Source organism: Eleginops maclovinus, chromosome 2 (assembly GCF_036324505.1).
Source record: "Eleginops maclovinus isolate JMC-PN-2008 ecotype Puerto Natales chromosome 2, JC_Emac_rtc_rv5, whole genome shotgun sequence".
Taxonomy (NCBI): Eukaryota; Metazoa; Chordata; class Actinopteri; order Perciformes; family Eleginopidae; genus Eleginops; species Eleginops maclovinus.
Window position 1 is genome coordinate 23,017,577 of NC_086350.1, and position 26,801 is coordinate 23,044,377.

Sequence of the window (26,801 nt, forward strand, 5' to 3'; positions counted from 1 at the left end):
CAGTTAGGTTTCAAACAATCCTGTAAGTACCTTCAAAAAGACAGTTCTGGCAATAAGTCGTAAAACTTGGGAATGACTGAGTATTTTGAGCGATTTGGAGTATACTGTAGTCCAGACAAGGAAGGGCACAAAGAAGGAAACAAGTTTATGACTTACTCAGGTGATAAGGAAAGGTTGTGAAAGAGGCGAATACATCTGTCTGTATAGCACAAAGGCTTTTTCCATTAGTATTTTACTTTTAGGAAAAGATGCAACAACGTGCTGCTATTAAGGATTAATTGAAGTTAAAGGAAATGGATCTGCTGAACAACTTTTCTTTCATCGACCTCATTCCTGTTTCCTTTAAGTCTTCTCTGGCTTTAATCTTCCTTGTCTTTTGATTTCAACACAAAGCAGGATCTTTTTGATTACTTCTTCAGTTCGTAAGGCTTCGAAGGATGGTAGAGCAGACTCAATTACTCAATTGTCGAGATATGTCAGTAACATAGGCACATCAACATGTAAATGTCATGCACAAAATTTGGGATACAAAAGCCAAAAACACCTTTATTTCACCTGAAATAATTCACCAACGTCACTTAATTTCACTCGTGAAATTGAGTTCCTGACTTCTGATTTCATGGATGAATATGACAAAGCCACACAAATCAATTTCCTGCAGGGGAACAGGTCAGACAGCTTTCTGAAAGAAAGAAAGAAAGAAAGAAAGAAAGAAAGAAAGAAAGAAAGAAAGAAAGAAAGAAAGAAAGAAAGAAAGAAAGAAAGAAAGAAAGAAAGAAAGAAAGAAAGAAAGAAAGAAAGAAAGAAAGTGGAACAGGTAGTAATGTGATCATTTGCATGCACAACCTTTAAAGTAACCCAAAAAAAGAAAGACAGACATATCAAAAAGTTGCACAACATCTGCAGAGCATTATAGAGATGGATAGAAAATGTTGTAACTTTTCCCAAAGTTTCAGTTTGTCCAGCACTTTGGTTTCTGACCAAAACCTATAAAACAAAATATATTACATCAGCCTTAACAATTTTACTCGTGGTAATTAGCCAAAATTAGCATCGGGGTACAAAATTAGCACCACTTATTCGGAAGATGTAGGAATATAATGGCCGTAAGTAGTTGATTTGTTTGCTCAACTGGGATGGTGTCCCAAGGTGGAGCTGAAATAAATTACTGGAAAGAGAGAGTCTGGATACCCTACTCAGCATCTTAGCCCCCGCGACTTGGCACAGGCTAGGCTGAATAACAATGGAACATATTGAGTGGCTGGTAACATTTGAACATTCACTAGCCATTTGTCCGAGGACAAAAATGAAAATGTTTCTACCTGCTCACACACTTAACTATTATAAAGAACATTGTGAACATTATACCTGCTAAACATTAGCATGTTAGAGGTATTAGTTAGCATGTTAGCATGCTGACATTAGCATTTTGGTTAATGCTCCACTGTGTCTAAGAAAAACCTCACAGCTTTTTTCTTGATAACATTAAGAATCTATACAATTGGCTGCGCATTGTCATTGTATTTGTGATGCAACAATTACAAGTTATTTTTAATCAAATGTGGGCCCATGGATGCGAAAGATCACTGGAAAATGTGAGTCTGATCAACTATCAATACGAATACACAGCCTTTAAAGCCTTTTCCAGTTCTCTTTTTGTATCCATGACATTGAGCCTGACTCTGGAAGAAATCTCAGCAACATCAGAATTCTCTGGGCGACGTCACAGAAAGTCTGTCTATGTTTCATACAGTCTATAAAGGTCTTAACACTCAGGTTTAAAGTCATCTGATTCATGACCTGAGTATGACTTGAGTTCAAGTCATGTGAGCTTGATTTCTTTTTAAACACTCAAGTCAGCCAGCTACCCATTAAAGTGTCTGCCCTGAGGGGACACATGGGACATGTGGAAGAACACGTCTGTGTGTTCCTTTCATGCACACACAGACGTTAATGGGTAAAGTGGACGGAGAGAGGTACAGACTGGTGGGACATATGATGAGGGAGGAACTGATGATTCAGAGGGAGGGGGGCTTGAGGGCTCAGCTCAGAGCCGCCACAGTGTCTCTTTCAACTGCCCGTCCAGGATGTGAGCAGGCGACCTGATTGGCCCCACAGGAAGTGCTGGCATCTGGGAACCGTTGAGGAAAAGAGGGCATGTGACCTCCACTCACCACCAGCTTTCCCAAATCTTGTTAGCACAGCTAGCTGGCTCCGGGGTCATTTCCCAGTTTCCCAAGGCTCCGAGGGAGATTAGTTCTCCAGTGGGGCCGTCATCCAAGAGGACGAGTGACAGATTCACAGGCTGATCTGGCCTATTAGGCTCGGATAAGGAGCCAAAGCTCAGACCCCCAAGCACACCGACGCACATCACCTCTGATGAAATCAACCTGCATCACTGAATTCAGCCCACAGCCAATGCTAAAACCACGAGTGAGGTGGCATTAGTCCTTTAAATCTATAATAACCTCACAGAATAAAACTGCAATTAATTCCTCTGCGAAGGACACAGACAATATGCATTTCACCAACCTGCAGAAGGGAAAGGAATTAACTCACGTCGTAAGATTAACCTCCACTTTTCTGTGAGGTGTTTGGGGTGATTGGAGTCAAATATTTTGGCAGGTACCATCACAATGAAAGAAATACTTAGATTTAAATGCTGTTCATGTTACTGATTGCCGTTGCTGACTTTGCATTCCCAATGATCCCATTTTACCTAGAAAAACACCTGTCTATTTATATCTTGATAATATAGATTTACTGTAATGCAATATCCCCAATTCAGTTCTGGTTATTGTATAAAGGCATAAAAAGCCCCCTAAAAGATTTATAGACCAAAATAGCTCCAGGTGTTGTCCCTTAATGATATAACCACAGACAGCTTTGGTTTTCTACTTTTTGGAGGTGGAAGATGTGTTTGGGTATTGACTTTACTCGTTGTGATTCTTAAAATAACACATAGATTTTTTTTGAGACAATAAAGTTATTGTGGCCAGAGGAATTGGTAATGTCCAAATGCAGTTGAATTGGGTTTTGGGTAGAAGCCTGGAAAAAATCTCTGTGGCTAACATTTGTTCTGTGACATAAAATATGTCAATAAACACACTACTTGTGAATTTCTGAAGCATCCATCTGTACATTTAAATGGTGGTTTCTAGCAAGTGGCCCACTCAAACTACTTGATAACTACTTGACTTAATAAAGCCAAAGGTTAGCGTTGGAGAGGAGCAGCCATGTGACTGTGGTTGTTTATAACCTAATATTAGCTTTTTACTTATGGTTAATGCATTTATGCTTCAAAAAACATAAAAGTGTTTTTTATGTGGAGATTATCCTGCTGAACAAAATGTGTAAGTATCATAAATGTTTGTTTGCCATAGAGCTTGTTTAATGCAATATTCCAATATCTAATGGAAAAACCCATTCGCTTTTGTTGAAACAGTGCAATGCAAACTTCCCCAGTTGGCCAGTACAAACACATCCTCACTGCTTCACTCTATTAGGTACAGTCCTATGGTAAAGTCAGATGGCTGAGGAGACTCCTTTGTATTTCTGAATCTCACAAGGGTTGAACCAGAATGACAACTGATAGGGCAGAAAGAGACCACCTTGAGAAAGAATTAAATAATAACAGAGAATTGGCAGTCAATGGTAAAAGAAACTTGAAGCTTAGCATCCAAATGTGTGCAAGTTTAAAAAGCAATGGCTTCCTGTTTTAGTGTCATAATGCATTTAACAAGATGGAATAAACCAGAAAAACTATTATTTAAAGGGTAACGCAACTAAACCCAAAATAAAACACATATTTCTCTTCTTACCTCTAGTGTTTTTTAGCATCTAGATTGTTTTGGTGCAAGTTGCTGATGGAACTTGGCTTGTGGGGCTCAAAGCACTTTTCAATTATGATTTTCAAAGTTATTCATGCATGTACAGTGGGACAAAAAAGTATTTGGTCAGCCACCAATTGTGCAAGTTCTCCCATTTAAAAAGATGAGAGAGGCCTGTAATTTTTATCATAGGTATACCTCAACTATGAGAGACAGAATGAGAAAAAAAATCCAGGAAATCACATTGTAGGATTTTTAAATAATTTATTTCAAATTATTGTGGAAAATAAATATTTGGTCAATAACAAAAGTTCCTCTCAATACTTTGTTATATACACTTTGTTGGCAATGACAGAGGTCAAACGTTTTCTGTAAGTCTTCACAAGGTTTTCACACACTGTTGCTGGTATTTCGGCCCATTCCTCCATGCAGATCTCCTCTAAAGCAGTGATGTTTTGGGGCTGTCGCTGGGAAACACGGACTTTCAACTCCCTCCAAAGATTTTCTATGGGGTTGAGATCTGGAGACTGGCTAGGCCACTCCAGGACCTTGAAATGCTTCTTACGAAGCCACTCCTTCGTTGCCCTGGCGGTGTGTTTGGGATCATTGTCATGCTGAAAGACCCAGCCACGCTTCATCTTCAGTGCCCTTGCTGATGGAAGGAGGTTTTCACTCAAAATCTCACGATACATGGCCCCATTCATTCTTTCCTTTACACGGATCAGTCGTCCTGGTCCCTTTGCAGAAAAACAGCCCCAAAGCATGATGTTTCCACCCCCATGCTTCACAGTAGGTATGGTGTTCTTTGGATGCAACTCTGCATTCTTTCTCCTCCAAACACGTGTTGAGTTTTTACCAAAAAGTTCTATTTTGGTTTCATCTGACCATATGACATTCTCCCAATCCTCTTCTGGATCATCCAAATGCTCTCTAGCAAACTTCAGACGAGCCTGGACATGTACTGGCTTAAGCAGGGGGACACGTCTGGAACTGCAGGATTGAAGTCCCTGGCGGCGTAGTGTGTTACTGATGGTAGCCTCTGTTACTTTGGTCCCAGCTCTCTGCAGGTCATTCACTAGGTCCCCCCGTGTGGTTCTGGGATTTTTGCTCACCGTTCTTGTGATCATTTTGACCCCACGGGGTGAGATCTTGCGTGGAGCCCCAGATGGAGGGAGATTAGCAGTGGTCTTGTATGTCTTCCATTTTCTAATAATTGCTCCCACAGTTGATTTCTTCACACCAAGCTGCTTACCTATTACAGATTCAGTTTTCCCAGCCTGGTGCAGGTCTACAATTTAGTCTCTGGTCTCCTTTGACAGCTCTTTGGTCTTGGCCATAGTGGAGTTTGGAGTATGACTGTTTGAGCTTGTGGACAGGTGTCTTTTATACTGATAACGAGTTCAAAAAGGTGCCATTAATACAGGTAACGAGTGGAGGACAGAGGAGCCTCTTAAAGAAGAAGTTACAGGTCTGTGAGAGCCAGAAATCTTGCTTGTTTGTAGGTGACCAAATACTTATTTTACCGAGGAATTTACCAATTAATTCATTAAAAATCCTACAATGTGATTTTCTGGATTGTTTCCCCCATTCTGTCTCTCATAGTTGAAGTGTACCTATGATGAAAATTACAGGCCTCTCATCTTTTTAAATGGGAGAACTTGCACAATTGGTGGCTGACTAAATACTTTTTTGCCCCACTGTATACTGTGGATAAATCAAAATCAATTTTAAAGACCCTATTGTTTTTTTGGGGGGGATTTCTCTTTCCTGTAGTGTGTTATATAGGTTGGGGGCAAGTAAATGGTTTGTAAAGGCTAAAATCCCGAAGTGCCCTCCAGTTTTCTCCGAAACACTCCCCCCTGCCCAAAACGCCTCCATTGTTCTTTGTTTACGTTTACGAAACACCTACACTTCTATTGGCTAGCGCTCCAACACATTGTACGGGCTAAGGGGTGAAAAGAGGTGCTGCAGAAAAATAAAGAGCTTTTTGAACATTAAAGCATGGAGACATGTCACAGTAGAGGCACAAAATACAATTATGAAACCTAAATCATTTAGTCTTTCTTATTTTGGGGACAAAACTATTTAAAATGTAAATACTACACTCGGTGCCTGAAATATGCTATTTCAATTTGCAGTGCTTTATCTAGAAAAGCTCCAGAAACAATAAGCAGGCAGAACACTTTGATTATGCTTTTTAATTGATGAGATATATTTGAACAAGTCTGTCGATGCTACTTTGTTGACCACGAGATCATGGAGGATGATATCAACAGAACACCTGGCCAGTTCATTATATAAAGTATAAAAACAATGAAAAGACAGGGATTTAAACAGATATGACTGCTGGAGACACAGGAGATGACAACTTGATCAGACTGTGGCCCTCATTTTGGAAATGTCTGCATGATTGCACATACTGTATGTGTGTGTAGGGGGATGTTCCTGTCGGCGTGTATGCAAACTGCTTTATTCTTAAAGTGCATACAGTGTGTGTAGTGTGTGTGAAATCTCTTAAACTTCTGGATATGTGTTAGGGTACGAACAAATTCAATAAATATAAAAGTCATTCATAATGAAACAGTTTGGTCGAAGAACACAGAGGGAAATGTAGACAACATGTCTGTCTCAAACAGGCATTTTCGGGGCCAGGTGTGTTTAACATCATCATGTGTGACACGTCTAATACTGTTCATTAGTCCACAAACACACACAAACACCCACGGAGCGCCTTGAACAGACGAGAGGCACCAAAACTGTTCCATCCGAGAGGCGCCTGGAGAACGTTTAACGGCTCAATTTCAGAGTTCATTAGAACTTCTCGCAGGTTGCTACTCAACAAAAGTTGTTTGATTGTGAACGCAGCTCCACAGGGTTGCAGTCCGGGTCACACTGTGGGGTTTTTCCCGCTGATTGTAGTTGTCGTCTGCTGCTGGAGGTACGTGGGCCGCTTGATGCGGGGTTTCCTTCGCTTGGGTTTGCTCTTGGCCTTAGTGAGCTGGACCACGAAGAAGGACAGGACGACCATGGCTCCCAGGAAGGCGAAAACGGGGATGGTCTGGCCCACTTCCTGGTTGTAGCGACCGGGCATTATCCCTGAGGGGAAGAGGTCACAGGTTAGAAACCAACGTTATTCTTATTCAGTAACCAAGTTTAAGTGGACTCTAATTCAACTCTGTTGGTAATTCAGCACCAGAGTTGGGTGTAACGCGCTACAAAAGTAACAGAGTTACAGTAATGTATTACTTTTTGCTGTAAGGCAGTAATGTAATGCATTACTTCGGAAATGTGGGTAATATAATACCCGTTACAATTCTCAGTAAAGCAGTTACAACACATTTTAACCTGAAATGATGTGGTGTTTAGTTTTTAAGAAATCACAAACATCGCCAGACATTCCGACACCAGAGAAATAATTGTGCCGGTAGAATAGTAACTCAGTAAGCCTGTTTACTATTGGTTAAGAGGGCTGCAGAAACAGATTCGCGATTGAGAGCTGCTTGCTCGCAATGGAGAGCTGCAGGCTCACAATGCAGAGCTGCAGGCTCACAATGCAGAGCTGCAGGCTCACAATGCAGAGCTGCAGGCTCACAATGCAGAGCTGCAGGCTCGGAGAAAAGAAAAGAAAAACACACGAGTGCGCGCAGGCCGAAGCAACAGAAGGTAGCTTTCTCTCTCGGTCTGCTATGCTGCTTGAACCCCGAGAAGTTCAGAGACTAGTGGCAGAGTGTTGAAGATAGGCAGCCTCTGTCCTCTGTGGAATCGCCGGCTTTTAGAAAGCTTGTCAGCCAAATCCCCGTTAACACACCAATGACAAGGTGAGCTAACGTTGCCATAGAGACTCGTTCATATACAGCAGGTCACAGGGCCGTGCAGAGGCTCCACTAACATGTTATTAATAACACACAGAGACGTCATGTTACCGGTATCACATATTACTCAGCCCACTTAAACGGAGCATACGTTTAATTTCAGCATACTGCCATAGATAGCTTTAATTAATGAGCTGCAATAAACTACATTTTAGTTAAAGCCATACTTTTGCGGTTATTTTGGTGAAAGTAACTCAAAGTAACTCAAAGTAACGCAAAAGTAGTGAAACGCATTACAGTTCAGAGACAGTAATAATGTAATGTAACTTATTACTTTAAAAAGACAGTAATAAGTCATATGTACTGTATTACATTTTGGAAGTAACTTACTGTTCAGCACTAACATTTGATCTGTTTCAGTTGTGTTTTATCTTCAAACAAACACATAAGACAATGTCAGTGTGTCACTACGGAGACATAGTGTTGATTAAATGTTTGCCAGCGGTTCTGTTTATAGTTTTTTAGATGTTTAAATTAACGACACAAGTTGTTTGGATATAATTTGTTTTTCTATTTCCTCCAAACTACATATATTGATTTATACATACTATTAAAGATTTGTAAAGATTTCTTTGAGGCCAGTTTAGCCCTTATTCGAGCAATAGATCTTGAAGACCAAACATTTTGCAGCTATGAGTTCTTCATCAAAAAGTACTGTCTGATGCCACAGTAAAGCAATAAAATATTCAAAAAAGTGTACACTTTAACCAATATCAGGTGGCTAAAAGATGTTTTGGTGCTGCTCCCATCCACAGCAGAACATTGCTTTACTTTTGTGCTGTCATGTCATTACATTTGGATAAGTAACTGCAAAAACTTTCTGCTTTTAAAGCGATGTAGATCACTGCTGTGCACTAATCTATTAAACCAAGGGAATTTCAGGTCTCAAACTAATCTCAAGATAGATTGCTTGAAGCTAAATCTTTGAGACGTGAGTTACCTCCGGGGATGTCCCAGGCCCCGCTCTCCCCAGGGGACAGAGGTCTGACCTGGGGCCGGTACGCCCTCACGTTGGGTAGAGCCACTTTGTCCAGATCCACTGAGAGGAGCTTCTGGTGCTTCCAAAGGTTACTGAGAGAGGGACAAAGAGAGAGGGTGAGGCATACTCTAATGTACAGTATTTGTAGAGTCTGTCAAAAAACCAAGGCGTTACTTCATGACATCCATATGCTTTTGATTTACTCTGTTGACAGGTTGGAAAAAACTGAAACATTTGTTGTTGGAACCACCAGACTGATCCTGATTATTATGTCACAGAAATGTGCTGCCCGCCTACTGGGAGACATGCATAAGTGGTTCTGCGACTGAAGGAAATGTAACTCAAAGGCTGCCTAGTGTACAAACAAGATAACTCAATTCAATCTCTTCCAGGCATATGGAGAAATATAGCGGAGGAAGCTGCCATCATCAAAGCAAGCACCGCGTACAGACATTTGCCATTTCTACACAGAAAACGTAAACTACGTTTTCACACCAATGTTTGATTGACACCTTCTGTCTGAGAAGAGAGGTGTAAATTGTCCTTCAGCTCACTAGGTAAAGCTTGTCTCTAGCTTAGCTCGTCAGGAATGCCTTTTGCTTTTGTGAGATTAGCTGCGTACAGAAAGACGAACATGCCCAAATGCATCCTCTCCACACAGGCATCATCCCTGACAACTCATTAGTGTTTCACCAGACTGACCTGGGTGCCGTCTCATTGAGTGGCTGTGGCTTCGCCCAAGACAGGTGGGGGCAGGCTGGTAGTGGGCGGGGCTTAGGGTCTCCCAGGTGAGCCTCGAGAACTTTGGAGTAGCGGTAAAGGTGGTTGCCTGGAAGATTAGAAAGAATATATCTGTATGAAGCAAAAATAGAGGACTCCCTCCCAAGAAATATTTGCGTATCCTGATGCTAATAATGCCAGTGTTAAGTAGGCATTGATAGCAGTGGCTGTAATGTTGCTTTCCAGGGCTTTTATTTTGAAAAACAAGCATTAACCTGAGCCTCCTGTAATGATGCAAGTACTTGGGTTTTATCTTGAAAAGTTGCCTAAACCTGTGCTAACCGGAACAATACAATCTATCTGAGGCTTTTATTTTGAAAAAACAGTCCTTGCCTGGAGCTTTTTGTAAGTATTTAGTTTCTCAAAGGGGCTTTTTTAAAAAATTGTTTAAAAACAAGCATAAATCTGAGCTTCCTGTAATGATGAAAGTACTTTCTAGGATATTTGTTTTGAAAAATCCTCGCCTGGAGATTTTTGTAAGTATTTAGTAACCCAGTGGGGATTTTTTTCCGAGATTCCTCCAAAGATACATTTACTATGTGGCTTTAATCAAAAAGAAAAAAAGCCTTATCCTCAGCTTCTTTCTTTAACTATACAGTATCTCTATTTGGCTTTTATTATAAAATATAGGCTTCATCCTGAGCTTCCTTAAAGAAAACTGTATCTTTTATTTTGAATATAAGCCTTATCATTAAAGGGTAGAGTATATCTGGATGATATTAAGAAGGAATGAAACATATCCAATATTACATGTTATGCCACGTGTGTGTTATGTCATTTCCGTCCTCACCTTCCAGTCTCTGTGGCAGTGGGCGATCGGTGCCTGTGGGGGGGGGCACCCTGCTGTGGGAGTGACTGAGACTGGGAGGGGTCATACTGTAGGAAGTGTACTGCAGGAGAGCGTCCAGCAGCCAGAAACAGTCTGAGGGGTCACACACGAAAGTATTATTATTGGTTGTAAGTAAAGAAGCAAACACACATGAGCATACACTGCGGAGGGCTCACCTTTCTGTCTGTGGCTGTCGTCTAAACAGTTAGAATCACCGTACAGTGCAATGCGACCTCCCCCGTCTGACGGCGTTTGGTACAGTCCGAGGATGGGAACCCCCTCCACCACCGCAGTCTCCTGCTTCAACACTTCCAGACCTGTGAAAACACACACACACACACACACACATACAGACACACACTGCGGTGTTATGTCTGAACAAAGGGCAGATTACCAAGTTAACGGTGAGCCTGCGTGGCGGAGGGCCAACACTCTAAACACTAAGCTGGGTTCAATACTTTGAAAGAGGACGGGTGGTACCTTGGTCTTTCAGATTCTTGGCAATCACTATTCCGTCCTCTGGGAAACGGGCGATGCTGCAGCCTGAGGCGTAGTACACTGAGAGACAAGAGGAAACAACTTGATTTATAAAACACTGTGTGAATAAAACAATACCAAACGTACAAATGTTTGGAGCTTTCATTTTTTACATGTGTGGTCATTGTGTTTAGCTGGTATGTGTGCACAGTTGCAGCTATAGATTAGGAGAAACGTATATTTTAATGATTATACAATTTGCAGGCGTAAGATTGTTTCTGTGTGATCGGAACAGTTCCAATAACTCCAGAGATGTTTTAAGTAAAACATTCCAAATGTATTGAAGAAAGACAGATATAATATATTCCAAAATAAAATAAAAAGAAGAAAATAGTCTGTTTTGTCGCATATTTGTGGGATTAAGCCTTTTAAAAACAACATTTTCACTGAAATCAAAACACTGTTCTCCCACTAATCCACACAAAGAGAGAAGTTATATTCAGTAAAGAAAGATGTTTAAAATAACCCTCACATGTTTCATTTGATATATCACTTTATACAAATTGAGGATTTTGCTTCTTTAAGGACATAACCCACATTCAAACCTTAACCGGAGCTTTGAATGTAACAAAAAGACATTCAGTACAGGGGAACAATGCCATCAGAAACGAGGAAAAAGAGTGTGTGTGGAGTGTGTCTTACTGTCATGATCAGCCAAGGTGAAGTCCCCCTCGTACAGCCCATCACTGAAAGCCATCCCCCACACTGAGATCAGGTCGTTCAGAGCTGGAACGTTAGCGCCCCCTGTGTCCGGCATCCACCACTGCCTGCAGGGTTACATCAACAACTCCGTCTCTAACCATTCATATACTGGAAGCAGCAACACAGATACTGTCTATATCTACATAAAAAAATACCAAGAAAACGTCCACAAATGAAAAATGTAAAACAGGAATAAGCATTAGTTTTAATTTGATATGTGCCCCAAACAGACAATGGATTACAAGGAACATTTCACCCCGAAAACGAATAATCAAAAAAAGTACAAAATTCCTGGAGTTAAATCAGAGACAATCCCAGGAGAAATAGAGAAATTAAGTGACAGTTATTCATATTCAAATAAATAAATAAAAAATATAAATACAATTAAATATCATGTATTGTATTATCTAAGAAGTAAGAATGTGAAATAAAAGATAAAATAAGATTCATAAACATAATAATTAAAGTAAAATGTCCAATAAAAGATAAGCCAGCGTATTGACTCCGAGTGCCCGATGCTCTGTGGGAACAGACTGATGAGGGCTGTGTTCAAAAACAGCAATAACATATCGAAACATACGTTTATGTGACCCTCTGGAGGGAACTTTGGGATTTTAACCATTTACATACACAAAAACCTATAGAACACACTAAAGGGAAGGGAGAACCCCAAAAAGCACAACAGGGCCTCTTTAAGAACTCAAGGTGACACAGTGTGTGATTGGTGAAGTTTTCCTTTAAGAAAAATAAATAATCGTATGTAAACTAAGTCATTTTCATAGAGATAAATCAAGATAAAATCTGACAAAACCCAGCTTCCAAATAAAAGGAGGTTTTAAGGGATGAAATGGCAATAAAAGAAAGAAGCGAACATGAGGAAATAAGTTCCATTTCCTGTCTGAGGCAGCAGTGAATGAAATGAATCACCCCTATTCAATTAAAAGTGAATTACTCAGCAAAATGTTTGGAAGACCCTGAAGACTATATTTGACTGAATTTAAGACTTTAATCCGGGGGATATTGTGCGACAGCTTGGGTGGGATATGAATGGAGCAGCGAGGAGATGTGTCGTGATTTATAACTTCTATTACAGAGCGAGGACGCATAAACACAGTCCAACACCTCGGACAGACACTGATACAGCGAGCTGTTAACTGACAAGCAGTTCATCCTGAGATCATTAGGACATGATAAAGCTGCTGGAGAAAGCCAGAGCTTCGTAAGGTGATAGCTGTTAATCATCGAAGTGTTTCATAATGGAGGGAGAGGACACATTATAGAGAAAGAGATATAGGGAGCTTCCAAAATGAAGATGAATCACAGTCAAAGAGGATATTTAATTACTGCTGGGACAGTTTAAGCTCCTAAAACTCATTTAATAATAAGCAATTATTCAATAAAACACTTTGCATATCATATTGAGTTTATCTGGAATTGCAGAGGGTGGATTTTTGTTTTGTTGTTTAGATCAGAGCGAGTCGGTGCCAATTTGTGCCAAAAGTGTTTTATTATATTTTATTATTATTATATTTGCCCTTTATATAATCGCTTTAAAAAAGGCCCTGAAAATGTTTGTTCTAATTCAGACTTTAAATTTCAGTTCAGGTTCAGATTTGTATTTTGTGTGGGCATCTCTTTTCACCCCGTCAGAAACCAGAGCACAGTCTGCTCTGATTGATTAGATGGCCTCCTCTGTTGTGATTGGTCAACTACTTAGAGATAAAAGGGGAGATTTTGGGAGTTTTCCCTTTCTATAATAGGGCCCTTTTAAGTCAACAAACTAAGAATATCTCCGTCTTTAGGGCGGTGGGGGTGGGTTTGTAGTTGCAGCGTGAGCAAACAACAACATAGCTTCATACTTTGTTACAAATATTCATAGATAGTTATTGTTGCGATGTGGCATCAGCTTTTACCTTTGAGTATGCCCAGTAAAACAAACAAACATAAATCTCTCTTGTAAAACCACCAATAATTGTCTGATAGTAAGACATCAGGCTTTAATGGTTTAACAATAGCCAGTCTAAACGGCATGACAGCAGTGATGTCAGACAACGCTGCTCACCTGGTGTTTTCGTCATAGAACTTGACCTTCCTCATGACCGAGGTGTTGTACCAGTCGCTGAAGACGATGAGGGACAGGCCGTTGTCGATGTCTCTCCTCAGCTTGGTGATCTCTTCGGGGAAATACTCCTCCTCGCTGTCCACCATCATCAGAGTGCCTGTGGAGACAACGGGGGAAACCACCCATCAGCTTGTTCTCTGCTGCTGGACTGTTAGCAGGCGGCACTCTGAGAAAAGAAGGGCTGGGTTAGTCCCTAGTTGTCCCTGTGCTCTTACCGTACTGGCTGGCATCGAAGCAGGTGATGGGCGCTCCGAGCACCTCCACAAAGTATCCCATACTCCTCAGGTGCTGGTACATGTCCCGGAAGTTAGTGTGGATGTGGTCTCCATTCCTGGAACATACATTCATTCAAATCCAGTCAAACGTGCAAATAAAACCAACATTTTAAAACACATATTCAACCAATGGCTGAAGCAGGGAAACATCCCCACGCACGCACCAGTCCAGCGGGTCGTTCTTCATGCGGAGGTTGTCTCGGGGGAAGTATCCGGGGGGGTAGCGCAGGTTGTGGTACTGATCCCACAGCACTCTCTTACTGCGAGGGGGGGTCGGGACGATCTTCACCTTGATTGGCAGTTTGACTGTGGAGGTCATCTCTCCACCTGCCTCTGACTGCAAGGGGATAAAGGTCAGGGAGGGGGATAAGTCATAACTGAAGAGGAGTTTTCAATAACACAGCAGGTCCAGGTGCAGGGAAAGCACATGGGAAGATGATGGAGTCGTGGAATTAATTAAAAAAGAAACACTGAAAGTATGATTCATTCAAAAAGCTAAATCCACTTATTGAAATAATTCAATTCATTCAAATATCTAACAGATGTGGTTATATGCTTATATTGCTACTGACATATACAGCACAGACTTGTTGAAATGTGAAATGTTGAGAATCAATTGAGTTAACTCAGGACAACGCCAGACCACTCTGACGGAGTGAGAACAAGATGATGTCTGTAGGGTTTCATAATACTCATTACAGCACAGCGTTTATGTGATTAAAGAGAAACCTTTTGTTGCTTCTTAAATCAATTCTGAAATACAATCTCACAAATTCATATACACAAGGTCGACATGTGATAACGACAGAAGCACATTTATTCTCAAAAGTGATTCATTTTATTCTCAACAATTTAAGTTTAATTTAAAATCCTCATCTTATAAATGTTTCTGATGCCTGGTACTAAAACTAAAAGTTTGAATAAATTCTTGGTATATAAAACTAAATCTTCCTCCTCCTATTTTTCCCCCTAATGCCTTGCCCTTTTTTAAATCGTTTTAATATATATTTATTGAATTTCACAGGGTAACACAATCAAGAAGGAGCATGATACCAATATGTACCCCCTTTTTTTCCACCTTATCCCAAACACAGAAGACATTCTCCACACATGCAATAAAATAATAAAAAGTATAAATAAATAAATTAGGTGAAAAAATAAACAAGTGAATAAATGATATAAAGAAAAGTACAAAGACATCACAACAGTAGAAGGAATATACAGACGTGATAAGACATTAATTGCATAAAGGCTTGTTAGACATTGCAAACTATAAGGAAATGCCTTGCCCTTTAACTCTTGAATACACTTCCTACCAACTTAAATCAGTAGCAAAACCATAAAACCATGTCACCAATGAGTGCATTAAAAAGAATAATATGTTAAAGTAACTGGTTTACCTAGAATAGTTACTTCAAAGTGGTGCGATTTTAAACTTGATAAAAACAGACTAAAACCTTGACAAGTCAAGTATATGAAAAATAATATTGTGCTTATCCATTTGTACTTCTTTGTAGTGTAACCTAAACATCGATTTAAATTGAGATGTTAAATTGAGATGTGGATGTTAGGTGTTGCTGCGGTGACTCACATCGTTCTCTGCAGGCGACGCCACCGTGACCATCACATGACCCTGAGCGATCCCTTCCCATGATGCCGCTTTCTTGGCTACGGAGATGGACACGGCCAGGTATCCGGCCCACGGCCACAGCACGGGGGAGTAGGAGACGGCCACGTCGATGTGGTCTCCATTCTGAGGGAGGTATGGCTGCCAGATGGGCTGAGCAAGAGACAGGAAGGTTTAGAACACTGACAGGAAGTCAACCCTGAGATCATCATGATGCAAAACCAGGTCACACAAGAATGGAATTCATCCTACAATTGTCTTCTTAAAGGACTTTAAAGAGCAGCATTCAACTCTTATGCTGAATGAAGGTTTTTTTTGGATTTACTCAAAGTGTTTTATTTAATTGATTTGTTATTTTTTTGTATGGGAAACATTTTTTTAGGGGTATTTTCTCAGAATTTTGGAAGTTTACAGGAGCCTTATTATGCTAATTTCCAGGTTTCATATTTGAATTGTGCACCTCTATATTTCAAAAAGCTCTTTATTTTTCTCATACTGCCTGAAACCAGAGCCCAGTCTGCTGTGATTGGTAAGGTGGCCGGTTTTGTTGTGATTGGTCACCACTTAGAGATGTCTAGCATAAGTGTTACATAGTGATTTCAACTACGACAATGCTATTTAAAAATAGTTGTAATACAGGAGTCACACCCTAACCATGTAGGATTCCTGAGTAGCAGACTGTCGTTACACAGATTATTCCCAAAACTCAAAATCTGTCAGCGCGGATTCATACTTTTTGTATCCATTTGTGGGGCGTTACAGCTTGGTTACTCCTATGTTAAGTATTTAATAAAGTTTGTATCCAAATTCAGTCACTCAGAACCACACTTTCAATTATACCAGTGATTCAACCAGATTAAACCATTCACTCCTGCTTACCCTATGGGCAGGCTTTCCCGCAGCACTTTACAGCTTAGGCAGCCATTAAGCAACGCAAACCTGCCGCCTTAACTAAGGTCTTCCAAAAAAAAAAAAAAAAGATTGATATTCGCTGTGTTACTCTGTCCTGTTTTCTGTCATTCCAAACCCCTCCCCCCCGACAGAGTCTGTACTCTGTACTCAGTTCACAACACTCGCACAGGGTTTACTAAAAGCAGAGTTCAAAAGATTTTGAATGTTTTGTGTTAGCACCTTGTCTAAAATGCGGCCGGTGACTCCCATGCCGTTCAGAATGGTGACGTTGACGATGGTGGGCATTCCTCCGTAGTAGATGGGCTGAGAGCAGTAAGGCCACATGTAGGGACACTCCGTCAGGTCGATGTAGCTGGGGGACAGACTGCCAGGGGACAAGAAAAAAGAGTAATAAGTATAACTCTAGATTTAAAATTACAAACATGAGTGCTTTCTGTTTCAGAAAACCAGAAGAAATGCAGAAACAAGGCTAGGGAAAAGGACTAAGATAATTGAGGTGGAAACTGTAGACAGAAAAACATGGAACGCATGATTTCCCTAAGTGTTGAATAGTCACTTTGCCCCTATCAGTATTTCTAGATTGAAACAAAAACAAATATTTTCAAATGCTTAATTAATGACACGTGCACTTAAAAGATCTTTGGGCTTGAATCATGTTACGTTATGTATTATATAGATGCCAAAGATATCGAGCTACACATTTATGATTGGAATGAAATAGTTTGACAAATGCTGAAATAATCCAGTATGATATAACTAGTACCATCGCTCATTTGTCCAGTATCACATAGATTCACTTTCAGTCAGTGATTTATGATTTAAGTTGAGGACAAGTGTCGGAAAATCTCATTCTACATTTTTTTTGTGGTTTTGCAGGCAAGGTTAAAGGGGGATCCAAAACAAAATAGAAAAGAAAACACAATTTGATTAGGTTTCATTATTTTAAAACAACGTTTAACATATTGAAACTCAAGGACACAGCTGTAGTTTATTATCTTAAGAATAAATGTTTCGGCTTTACTATGATTATCTGGAAGTACTTTAACCCTAAACCTTTCTTGACCAATTTCTGATATTTACAAAATTCCATTTTTTGGGTGATTTCAATTTCCTTTCTTTCTAAGAACTAAAATTCACAGCTTACAATTGTTTGATTTTACATTAATACAGAGCAGAATAAAGAATCATAAAGGAATCAGAGAAAATATTTTTCTATATGTAGGCCTGTTATATTATATTTTCTATTAACAAAAATGGTATAGGTTTGTGTATGATATTATATTAATGCCATAGACATCGGCTGACTAGGCATGAGTTTACTCTGAGCAGCCTGCATGAGAAAGAATTACAGCATAATATATTTGATTACATTTCTCACTTTTGGGGTCGCTAAATGTGTTGGTTTTTAGAAATAAAGTCGCCAAAAGGCTCTGAAAATTGGCCAAATAGAGTGAGAAATTCATCAAGTGGGCAACGCTTTGTCGCTTAGTAAAGGACTTAAACACCGTCACAATGCACGTGTGTGAATATGACCGATAGAAAATCAGATTAATGGGCCGATTAGCAAAAACTGTGACGGATCCCACCAGGAACCAATCGATCGATGCATTTCTACTTGTGTAACTGCTGTGTTTAAGTTGGACAACATTTATGAGCACTGTGAGACACATCTGGCTGAGGAACAGACTTTGGATGTACTCAGGCTCCACATGTGTGCTCATGATGTCTTTACCTGGCCTGAGGTTTGTAGCTGTTGAGGATCTGGTAGGCTCTGATCAGGTCTAGCTTCCCGTGGCCCTGCTCGAACATGTTGACCCCCGGCAGCCTGCGGGCCGACGCGATCAGAGCCTGCTTCATGGAGGCGGGGTTTACCAGCTCCCTGTTCTGGACGGTGCTGGAGGACACAGAGGAGGACAGGCTGGGTTTAAGGTTACATTCCCCAGCTTTAAAATCAGAGCCGTGCTGGAGGAGAGACGAAGGAGGGGCTGGTATTTGTCCCCTGGGAGAAGGGAGAGCTGCCTGTTCACAACAAGGGTGGTGTGATGTGTAACCCGGATACATGAGCTCACTGAAAGGACTCAGTTACAGCTGTGCAACAAGAGGGATTTATTATGTAAAGGCGGGATATTGAAAGAGAACAATACCCAACAGCGACACGCCCCCTTCTTCTGTGACATGTTGCACTGCTTTTCCCACTCATGTCCAGGATTACGGAACAAGAAATCATTAAAACAGAGAAAAAACAACAACTTGTGTTTCTCGAACTCCCTACGGGTTAGCTGTGTCACCACTACATCTCAGAGACTTCTTATGAAACTACTCAGCACAGTTTGCCAGTGACACCCACAGCCACAACAGAAGAATACAACTTAAACATATACTTTTTGGCGGTTTACATTTTAAATATAGAGGGTGTAGTCAAGCGGGTTCCCTACAGAAATGCTTTATATTTTTAAAACAATGGGGAATACACACAAATGTTAAGATATGTATTGTTCCTGCCCTAGCTGCTTAAAAAATGACACTAGAATAGGCAACAAAAATGTATGTGTGTAAGTTTGTGTTAACATCCCGAATGAAGAGTTGGGTGTTAAAATAAAAAAATCTGTACATCAGCGGGGCTTCTTTAGAATACAAAGTACACTCTTTGAACATCTCCAGGGATTATTTACTTTTGAACCTGTGAATATTTCAACTGAAATTCAAAACTGCAACATAGAAACTAGCCTTGTCCTACCATAAACTTAGCGTAGGAAAGAAAATCAAAGTCAGCAGCACAGTTGAGTTTATAATACTAACCTGGCCAGCAGTGTCACAGCACCGGCCACCACAGGAGAGGCCACGCTGGTGCCGGACAGAGAGCGACAGCCCTCCTTCATCCCTGACCCCCGGACCCCTGAACCGTAGGTGACGATGTCGGGCTTCACCCTGCCGTAGCCCCCGGGCAGCTCCTGCACACAGACACATACACATCATGAGATAAAGACAATAGAGTCCAAAATGTCCAAAGAAATATAGTTTGAGAGCAGCAGAGAAAACAACATGTACTGCACCCCCCCTGTTAGAGTTGTTTTCTAACTACAATTAAGTCAGAATCTAAAGCCACAATGCAACTCTCACTTCTGTAAAAAGCATGGGGCGTCTCCCCGACATCGAGCTATGATTATCTCCTTCAGACATGACTGTATGTTATGATCCACTTTAGTAAGGCATGATATGTTTTTGTTATCGCAGCCATCTTGTCTTTCAGCGAACCGGGATACAGAGTCGAGTGAGATTTACCTCTCCTTTGTTTGAGAGGTGAAGACAAAACTGGAAGAGATGTGCACTCTACTAAGTGCGTATGTATATCTAAGGGCGGGTATTGATCAGAGGGGTTAGTGTGCTGACCAATCACGGGGTAGGTAGTTTGATCCCACCCCCTGCAGTTAACAAGTTGGCATGTCTAACGTCTTGCAGTGGATGTAAGCTGGAGAAAATGAACTGGTTAAGTGTCAGACAGAGGTCCACTCATGCTTTGTTAGATTTTGTCAGAAACATTAGTGACCACATATATTACCACATAGGTTTAGAGCACAGTATGCTCAACATAACTATCAAACACGACATGCAATAAAAGGAAGGTTTGTATTACCCAAATCTATATAAAATATGAGACAGAAAACAGTCATGTACAGAGCCATGGTCAGCTGGAATTCATTACTGGTCCATATCATTAGGAAAATTGTCATGTACAAAGGTTGCTAAAAAAACATCTCAGTATTATAAAGTATAATTGAACTGTGCCTGTGGCTATGAATTATTATGTACAATTATTTGTATTTTTTTGTTTGGCCTTATGATGGCTAGAATTGGATGACCATTTTAGTTTTCACTTCATATAGTATTGTAAATTGTATGAAATGATGAGCTGTTTTGTTTTAGTTTTGTGTTTTAGTATGTTTGACTGTGTGTGTGAGGACTTCAGGAAGAATAGCCAATGCTCATGCTAGTGCTAAAGGTGATCCCAATTAAGAATAAAAATAAGAATAAGAATAAGCTGCTTCGGACAAAAGAGTAAGCTAAATAACGTATTACTAAAGTAATGCAATGAAATCTAGCCGTAGATGATGTAATTGACTGGTAGACGTACACTAACAAACAGAAGGAGAATAAGAAGGAATTAATTGAGCAGAAAGTGAAAAAATGACTAGACATTATCAAATGTATTATAACGCTTCTTTGAATACTCAATTCTGAAGTTTCAGAGGTTGTACTCTCTCACAGACCGCTGCTAAGCACTACATGGCTGTTGCTAAGGAGGATCAGGGGACTATGTGACGTCATATCAATCCTCAAAAAGAAGTCTGGCTGGTTTAACGTCTGCTGAAGTCTTTAACGGTCAGAAAACACCATGGAATACTTTGTGAATATATATTTTTTTCTCCAACCTTCCTTCCCTCTTCATGGCTGGCTGACAGCGGAAGAGGAGCAGAGATCGACTGATTCCGAGAAAGTCTTAATCAGATCTTAAAGCAGATGGTCTGCTGATAAAAAGGTGTGTGTGTGTGTGTGTGTGTGTGTGTGTGTGTGGCTGATGGGATGCGGATGAGAGATCAGGAGCTTTCATTATGGTTGACTAGCTTATAAAAGTAGAGGGTAGAAGTCTGCTGTAAAAACTGATAAAAGATATGGAGTAACTCACCCAGGTGGTCATGCCTCTGGAGGAAAAGCGAGCGATGTTGTCTTCAAAGTCAATCCCCCCCACCCCGATCACGTCCATCTGGTCTGCTGGGTTGTTCAGGGTGCTGAGAGAGACACATGTACATTATTTTAATTAGACTTTAAGAAACTAACATCTCAGCACTATGACGTAAAAGGGTAAAATAAAAGAGCCTCTATCTTATTCTGTACTTTAATGGTGTTTCATATAGAGGGAAGACTCAGCAGATGTTCAGCAGGGTCATAAACCAACTTTGCCCAGGGGTCATTTGGATAATTAGATATGTGAAGTGGTGCAGGAGAAGTAAGCAGTTTTGAGGAAGTAAATAAATTCTACAACAGTGAGACATTTCATTTAAAATGTGGACAATATCCATTTGAACTAATGCTGGCATAATCTGGCTAAAGAAACCATACGGCTAACTGTGATTCCGCAGCGAGACATTAAATAAGGGTATGTAACTTCTGTAGAACGGCAACAGGTGAGTATTTTAGGATAGTGCAACTGTTGCTTAGTTGAACATATTTCACTAAATAAGATAATTAAAAGATAGTATAAGTGGAAAAACAGTCAGAGAGTCAATGAACTGATTCTTGACGTTAAGTGTGCTAACATTAGCAACAACATTAGATAGCTACGGATTGTGACAGAGCAAGAAATAATGAAGCAACAAAGCTCCTGGGTGGATTGAAAGGTCTGTGTTGGCCTTATTTAATTGTCAATTTAGTCATTTAATTTATGAGAAAATGCATCTAAAATAGCAGGATTTAATTTGCTTGTTTTTTTTTGGTACCACAACAAAAGCAAGAACATGTAAAGGAAAACCAGAACTGGGAAATTATGGCCTAGAATTATTTATATTACAAAATGTTAAGTAGTTTATTATAATAATTGCTACTTATACATAACATATTCAACAAATCTCTCTCTTTGCCCACCGTAAGTAAATAAGCTTCCTGACTAACAACAGTTTTGACTTTAGGTTGGGTTTGCTATTAACTGAATTCAATGCAATTTCAGACTACAAATCTACTTTTTGAGGAGTGAGAGGATTGGATATCAAAATATGTTAGGAGCTAAAGGGATAAACATACCCATACAGAGGTCCATCGTTGCCGATAGCAGAGACCATGATCACCCTGTTGGCAGTGAGCTCCCACACCTGTCAATCAAACAAGAACAGCTGTTATGGTCAAATCAAAATGTCTCAATGAGATACATTTTTAAATACTTTTTTATTTAATCTAGAGGGGCAGCATTCATTTCACATAGAGAGGCATGGGTGTTCTTTCACACTGTACACTTAAATCTTACTAAAAATGGGAACATGTAATATCTATTTTCCGTGTTTAATGTAGCAGAGGACATGTCACAGTTCAATGGTTGCCATGCACTCGTCTACCATTAGGGTTTGACCTGTTTGCGCTCAAAGCTTACGTGTTTATTTTCCAGCTCATTAACACATTGTGAAAAGGGTGTAACTTAAAAGGGAGGGAGGCTGGTGACGCAACTACTCCGTACAAACAACTAAGCATCTGCTACCGGTTCTCACTGACTTCAGGCTGGTCACAGCTGGGGAAAGCCACCATGTGACTGTAGCATTACTGAGTGTGTCTCTTTCTGACAAGTGTTGTTTACCTTATCAACAAAGGGGTGGTCCATGAAGTCTGGACCCCCAATGCTGAGATTAAGAACATCAATCTTCTTCAGGATGGCATAGTTGAAAGCATCTAGGAACCACGAGGTGTACGATACCTGCGAGGGGAGGGAGACACACAATATTCTTAAAATGTAAACAGATTTGAAACAGATTTTGAAATGTCATTGACCAGCGATGAGGCTCAACCTAAGTTAACCTCTGACAACAACTCAGGGATATGCTGATGCTTGTGTGTACCTGGTTGTTGGTGAACACTCTGAAGATGTGCAGCTCTGAGTCGGGGGCAAAGCCCTGACACTCCCTCATACTGGCGATCACTCCGGCGACAAAGGTACCGTGGCCCAGACCTGAGAAAAAAGAAGCAGGAAGTTGAAAATAAATCAGGGCAAAATGACTTCCAAATGTAAGGTATTAGCCACTTTAAATACAATCAAGGGGAGAAATAAATATGTTGTGTTTTTTTGTTCTTTAAAACTGCACAACTATTCCACGGTAATTGTGATATAGAGCACATACCCAATTTTTCAGAGCATTTTATATTGAACACATTTTTGTAGATAAATATTTCTTGCAAATATTTGTCTTTCTTTTTTTATTTTAAGAGTACTTCAATATTTGCTCCTTTTTAACACCAAGATATATTGCATGTGTAAACATACTAGGTAATAAACCTGACATGTGGGTAAAATATTTCCCAAAAAGCTAAACCCCAGCATTTACAGTCCATCCCCATAGATTACGGATAACCATCATTGTTAACATGGTTTTGTAATCACTTCCATTGCTAGTCATCAGCATTACCCATCATCAACATAATGACACTGTTTTTCCTTCTTCCTTACCATCATCTAGTGTCTTTTCATTAGTCCAGTTGGTCCTTTCCTTCACGTTCTTAAAGTGTGGGTGCTTCTCGCTCAGGCCTGTATCAAACACTGCCACCTTTACACCAGAACCTGGACACAGAAGCAAGATCAAATCAATAACTGCAGAAACAAATTACCAGAAGCACACACTAAGTTTCAGTCAAAGAAATCCCTCATTTGGCCAATAAACATTTTTGCCAGATGTTTGTCCTCGTCCCCTCTATCAGAGAAGTCAAAGGTGTAAGCTCTAACCTGTGTGTCCCATCTGCCAGAGTACATCTGCCTGCAGGATCTGGGCGACATGGCGGGGGATGGCCCGCAGGAGTCGCCGGCTGGAGTGGCGCCCCGTGGCGTGCCAGAAGCCCGAGCTTAGTGACAGGCTGGTTCGTCGGAAGGTGCGGGATGACTGCCATGACTGCGTCCCGCGGCTGGCGTTGCAGGGTGCAGCAGGCTCAGGTGCTACGGAAACAGAAAACAAGCAACCGTGTTAAAGAAGAAACGTCAAATTCTTCCACGAACTGTAATTAGGGTTGCTGCAGATGTGAGTTTTTGACTTAGGGTATCTACATTTATGATTTTACGATTCTTCTTGGACAAAGAAATGTTTTTTCATACAAAATAGTGATGCGCTCGAAGTGTTTTGTTTACCGGAAATTAGCATCTCAACAAAAAGCAAAGTGATTTTTCCATTGGAATTTGAAACAATACAGAAAACAAGATCCGTGGCAACATATGATACTTAGACATTTTATTCAGAACCCATGACTTTCCTATTTTTTTATTTTAAATGCAAAAGCCAGAAGTGAAAGTCTACGCTACAATAAAACTGCATCACAATCGCATGACTTCAGGTCACCACCGCTAAGCTAAAGGCAGCTAATCTTGAGCGGGATGACGTTTAGTAGTTCCATTTAAGCCTGAAAGCTTTAAGACATTCACGATTGGGGTTGTAACTGATATATTTTATCTTGTGTGACAAAAATAGAAAATATCTCGGTCGATAGTACGAGCCACATACCTTATTTCAGGCATCTAACCAAAAAGTTGTTCAAAAAACACTGACTTGACGAAGGAACCCGTGCTCCAACTCATTTCTAGATTTAGGACTCATACCTGCACCGCTTAATTCTTAATAAACAATATGCCAGAAGCTTCCTTCTCGTTAAAGTCCAATCAAGATGGCGGCAAAGAAATAAAAAAACTGGTAATTAATTCATCGCCCATCATGCCTGACTTAAATAGAGCTTAACATACATGGGGAAAATGAATGTGAAGATGCTTTGGTTTACAATGAGACCAAACTTTTCTACTAAGGACTAAAGGGGAAAACAGAGCAGAAGCTTAATTTCTTTTTATAGCCCTTGCGGCTCAAACCTGCCAATTAAAAACAATAATATATATTGAATATAATTTAGGTATTTTTAGGTTACCGCAACCACTGTATTGATGGGTCGAGTAGTATGTGAGATAAGCTGTGGACAGACAGATGGTGGAGATGCCCTGCTGTCTGCCTCTACAGCCCCTCCTGCTGTCATCTCCATGTTAACCTAATAAAGCCTTTATCATGTTATCAACTCTTATTTCTCCCTTGAACCTCCTTTCCCTCACTTCCGTCTCTCTCTCCCCTCCCATCTTGCAGCTGTGATGTGAGGCAGCCTCATTTGAGGCGCACTTTTAATCACTCTGACAGAACAAATGAACAGGAGGCCATTAGCAACCAGCAGCAGATCCCCGCCAGGCTTTTTATGCCTTCAAGTGGTGAAACACAGCGGGGATGTCTCCTCTCTTATCTGCTAATTAATTACCTCGATAGGTAGCTGCTTCACGGACTCACAATTCGAACTGATGAGACACAAATTCCATCAACGTGTACTTACCTTTCTCAGGTATTTGCTTCAATGATAAAGTCTTATTTAGGGCACTCTAAAATCCCAGGAAGATCAGTAAACACCACAACCACTTTCTGATGAATGATTGCTTTAGCTTATCACTCTTGTTTGGTTTTCCACTCTCAACTAATTACAACACTAACAAGTATCAACACTTTAGATATGCTTTTTAGCGTGGCTTGAATTAAATGTGTTCAATGCACGTATTGTAAAGCTGGTGTTCATTTGTGACACGCACTAATGCATCCTGAATACATTTACATAATTCAGTATTAGCTTACTTATTGGGCTAAACATGGCCAGACTTGCTCTGTTGTATTTTCATTAGCGTCTCGAGAGTGCTCCAGTTTATATATTACAGAATTGCTGATGTAGAAGACAACATGTGTAGAGCTAGATCCTAGAGTGTAAAGTCACCCACTAGACATGGGTCCAATATAAACATGTGACCAGCATGGAACTTGAACTGAGTTAACAGGAAATCCATGAAAGTCATCAAACAGCTGAATTAATACACCATGTGTCATCAACAGCTTGGAGTTTGAATGAAGCATCGCCAACAGTGGCTGGCAGAAGTTTGAGGTTACTTATAATAAAATAAATAAATACTCAATCCATTTATCTGAATATAAAACATGTTAGAAAACTAAAACGTTGGTATTGACCTAATTTAAAATAACAATCATAATACTTTATTTATCCTGGAGGAAAACTATTTAGATTTAAATAAATGAAAGATAAATAAAAAATATAAACAAATATTCAGATAAAGTAAGATGCAAAAGTAAGAATGTGCTAAGATAATATTAAATGAAATAAAAATGAAGATATTTAGATAAAAATGATAAGACATAGTCAAAGTCAATAAAACCTTTTTTTCTACAAGGATAAAACTATTTTTAAAAGTTAAAGTAAAAATGATTTTAGAAAATCTAAAAACTCAAGAACTATCCAAATTAAACACATATGTTGTGCAAATGCAAGCTGGGGGCACACTGAAGCCTTTCATCCAGTGCCAGGCACAAGGCGTGCCTCCCCCCTCCGTCCTGCCCCGTCTAAGCAAGACCCACCACACACTGACTCACCTACTCCTTCTCGGGTGAGTAGACAGACGTTCTCTGTCCTTCCTCCCATCCCCCAACACCACACACACCGTGTCTAGCATCAACACCCCCAAAGTCGGCCTGCCCTTCACATTAAGATATACAATCCTTTCTTCTGC

At 40.2% G+C, this 26,801-nt stretch overlaps 1 protein-coding gene across 1 annotated transcript in view; it reads right to left on the reverse strand.

The window, feature by feature from the left end:
* Nucleotides 1–6,013: 6,013 nt before the first annotated feature.
* The window catches only part of mbtps1 (membrane-bound transcription factor peptidase, site 1), a 28,592-nt gene continuing 7,804 nt past the window's right edge, over nt 6,014–26,801 (reverse strand). The window contains exons 4-23 of the mRNA XM_063875859.1: nt 23,943–24,149; nt 23,670–23,780; nt 23,065–23,174; nt 22,806–22,922; nt 22,262–22,329; nt 21,150–21,252; nt 19,265–19,416; nt 18,198–18,359; nt 16,685–16,829; nt 15,518–15,706; nt 14,091–14,263; nt 13,867–13,982; nt 13,592–13,748; nt 11,470–11,594; nt 10,771–10,848; nt 10,467–10,607; nt 10,252–10,383; nt 9,384–9,510; nt 8,643–8,773; nt 6,014–6,926 (exon numbers count right to left, since the gene is read on the reverse strand). Of these exons, the coding sequence (XP_063731929.1) occupies nt 6,718–6,926; nt 8,643–8,773; nt 9,384–9,510; nt 10,252–10,383; nt 10,467–10,607; nt 10,771–10,848; nt 11,470–11,594; nt 13,592–13,748; nt 13,867–13,982; nt 14,091–14,263; nt 15,518–15,706; nt 16,685–16,829; nt 18,198–18,359; nt 19,265–19,416; nt 21,150–21,252; nt 22,262–22,329; nt 22,806–22,922; nt 23,065–23,174; nt 23,670–23,780; nt 23,943–24,149 (2,753 nt within the window). The 3' untranslated portion in view covers nt 6,014–6,717. The remainder of the gene's footprint in view (nt 6,927–8,642; nt 8,774–9,383; nt 9,511–10,251; nt 10,384–10,466; nt 10,608–10,770; nt 10,849–11,469; nt 11,595–13,591; nt 13,749–13,866; nt 13,983–14,090; nt 14,264–15,517; nt 15,707–16,684; nt 16,830–18,197; nt 18,360–19,264; nt 19,417–21,149; nt 21,253–22,261; nt 22,330–22,805; nt 22,923–23,064; nt 23,175–23,669; nt 23,781–23,942; nt 24,150–26,801) is intronic.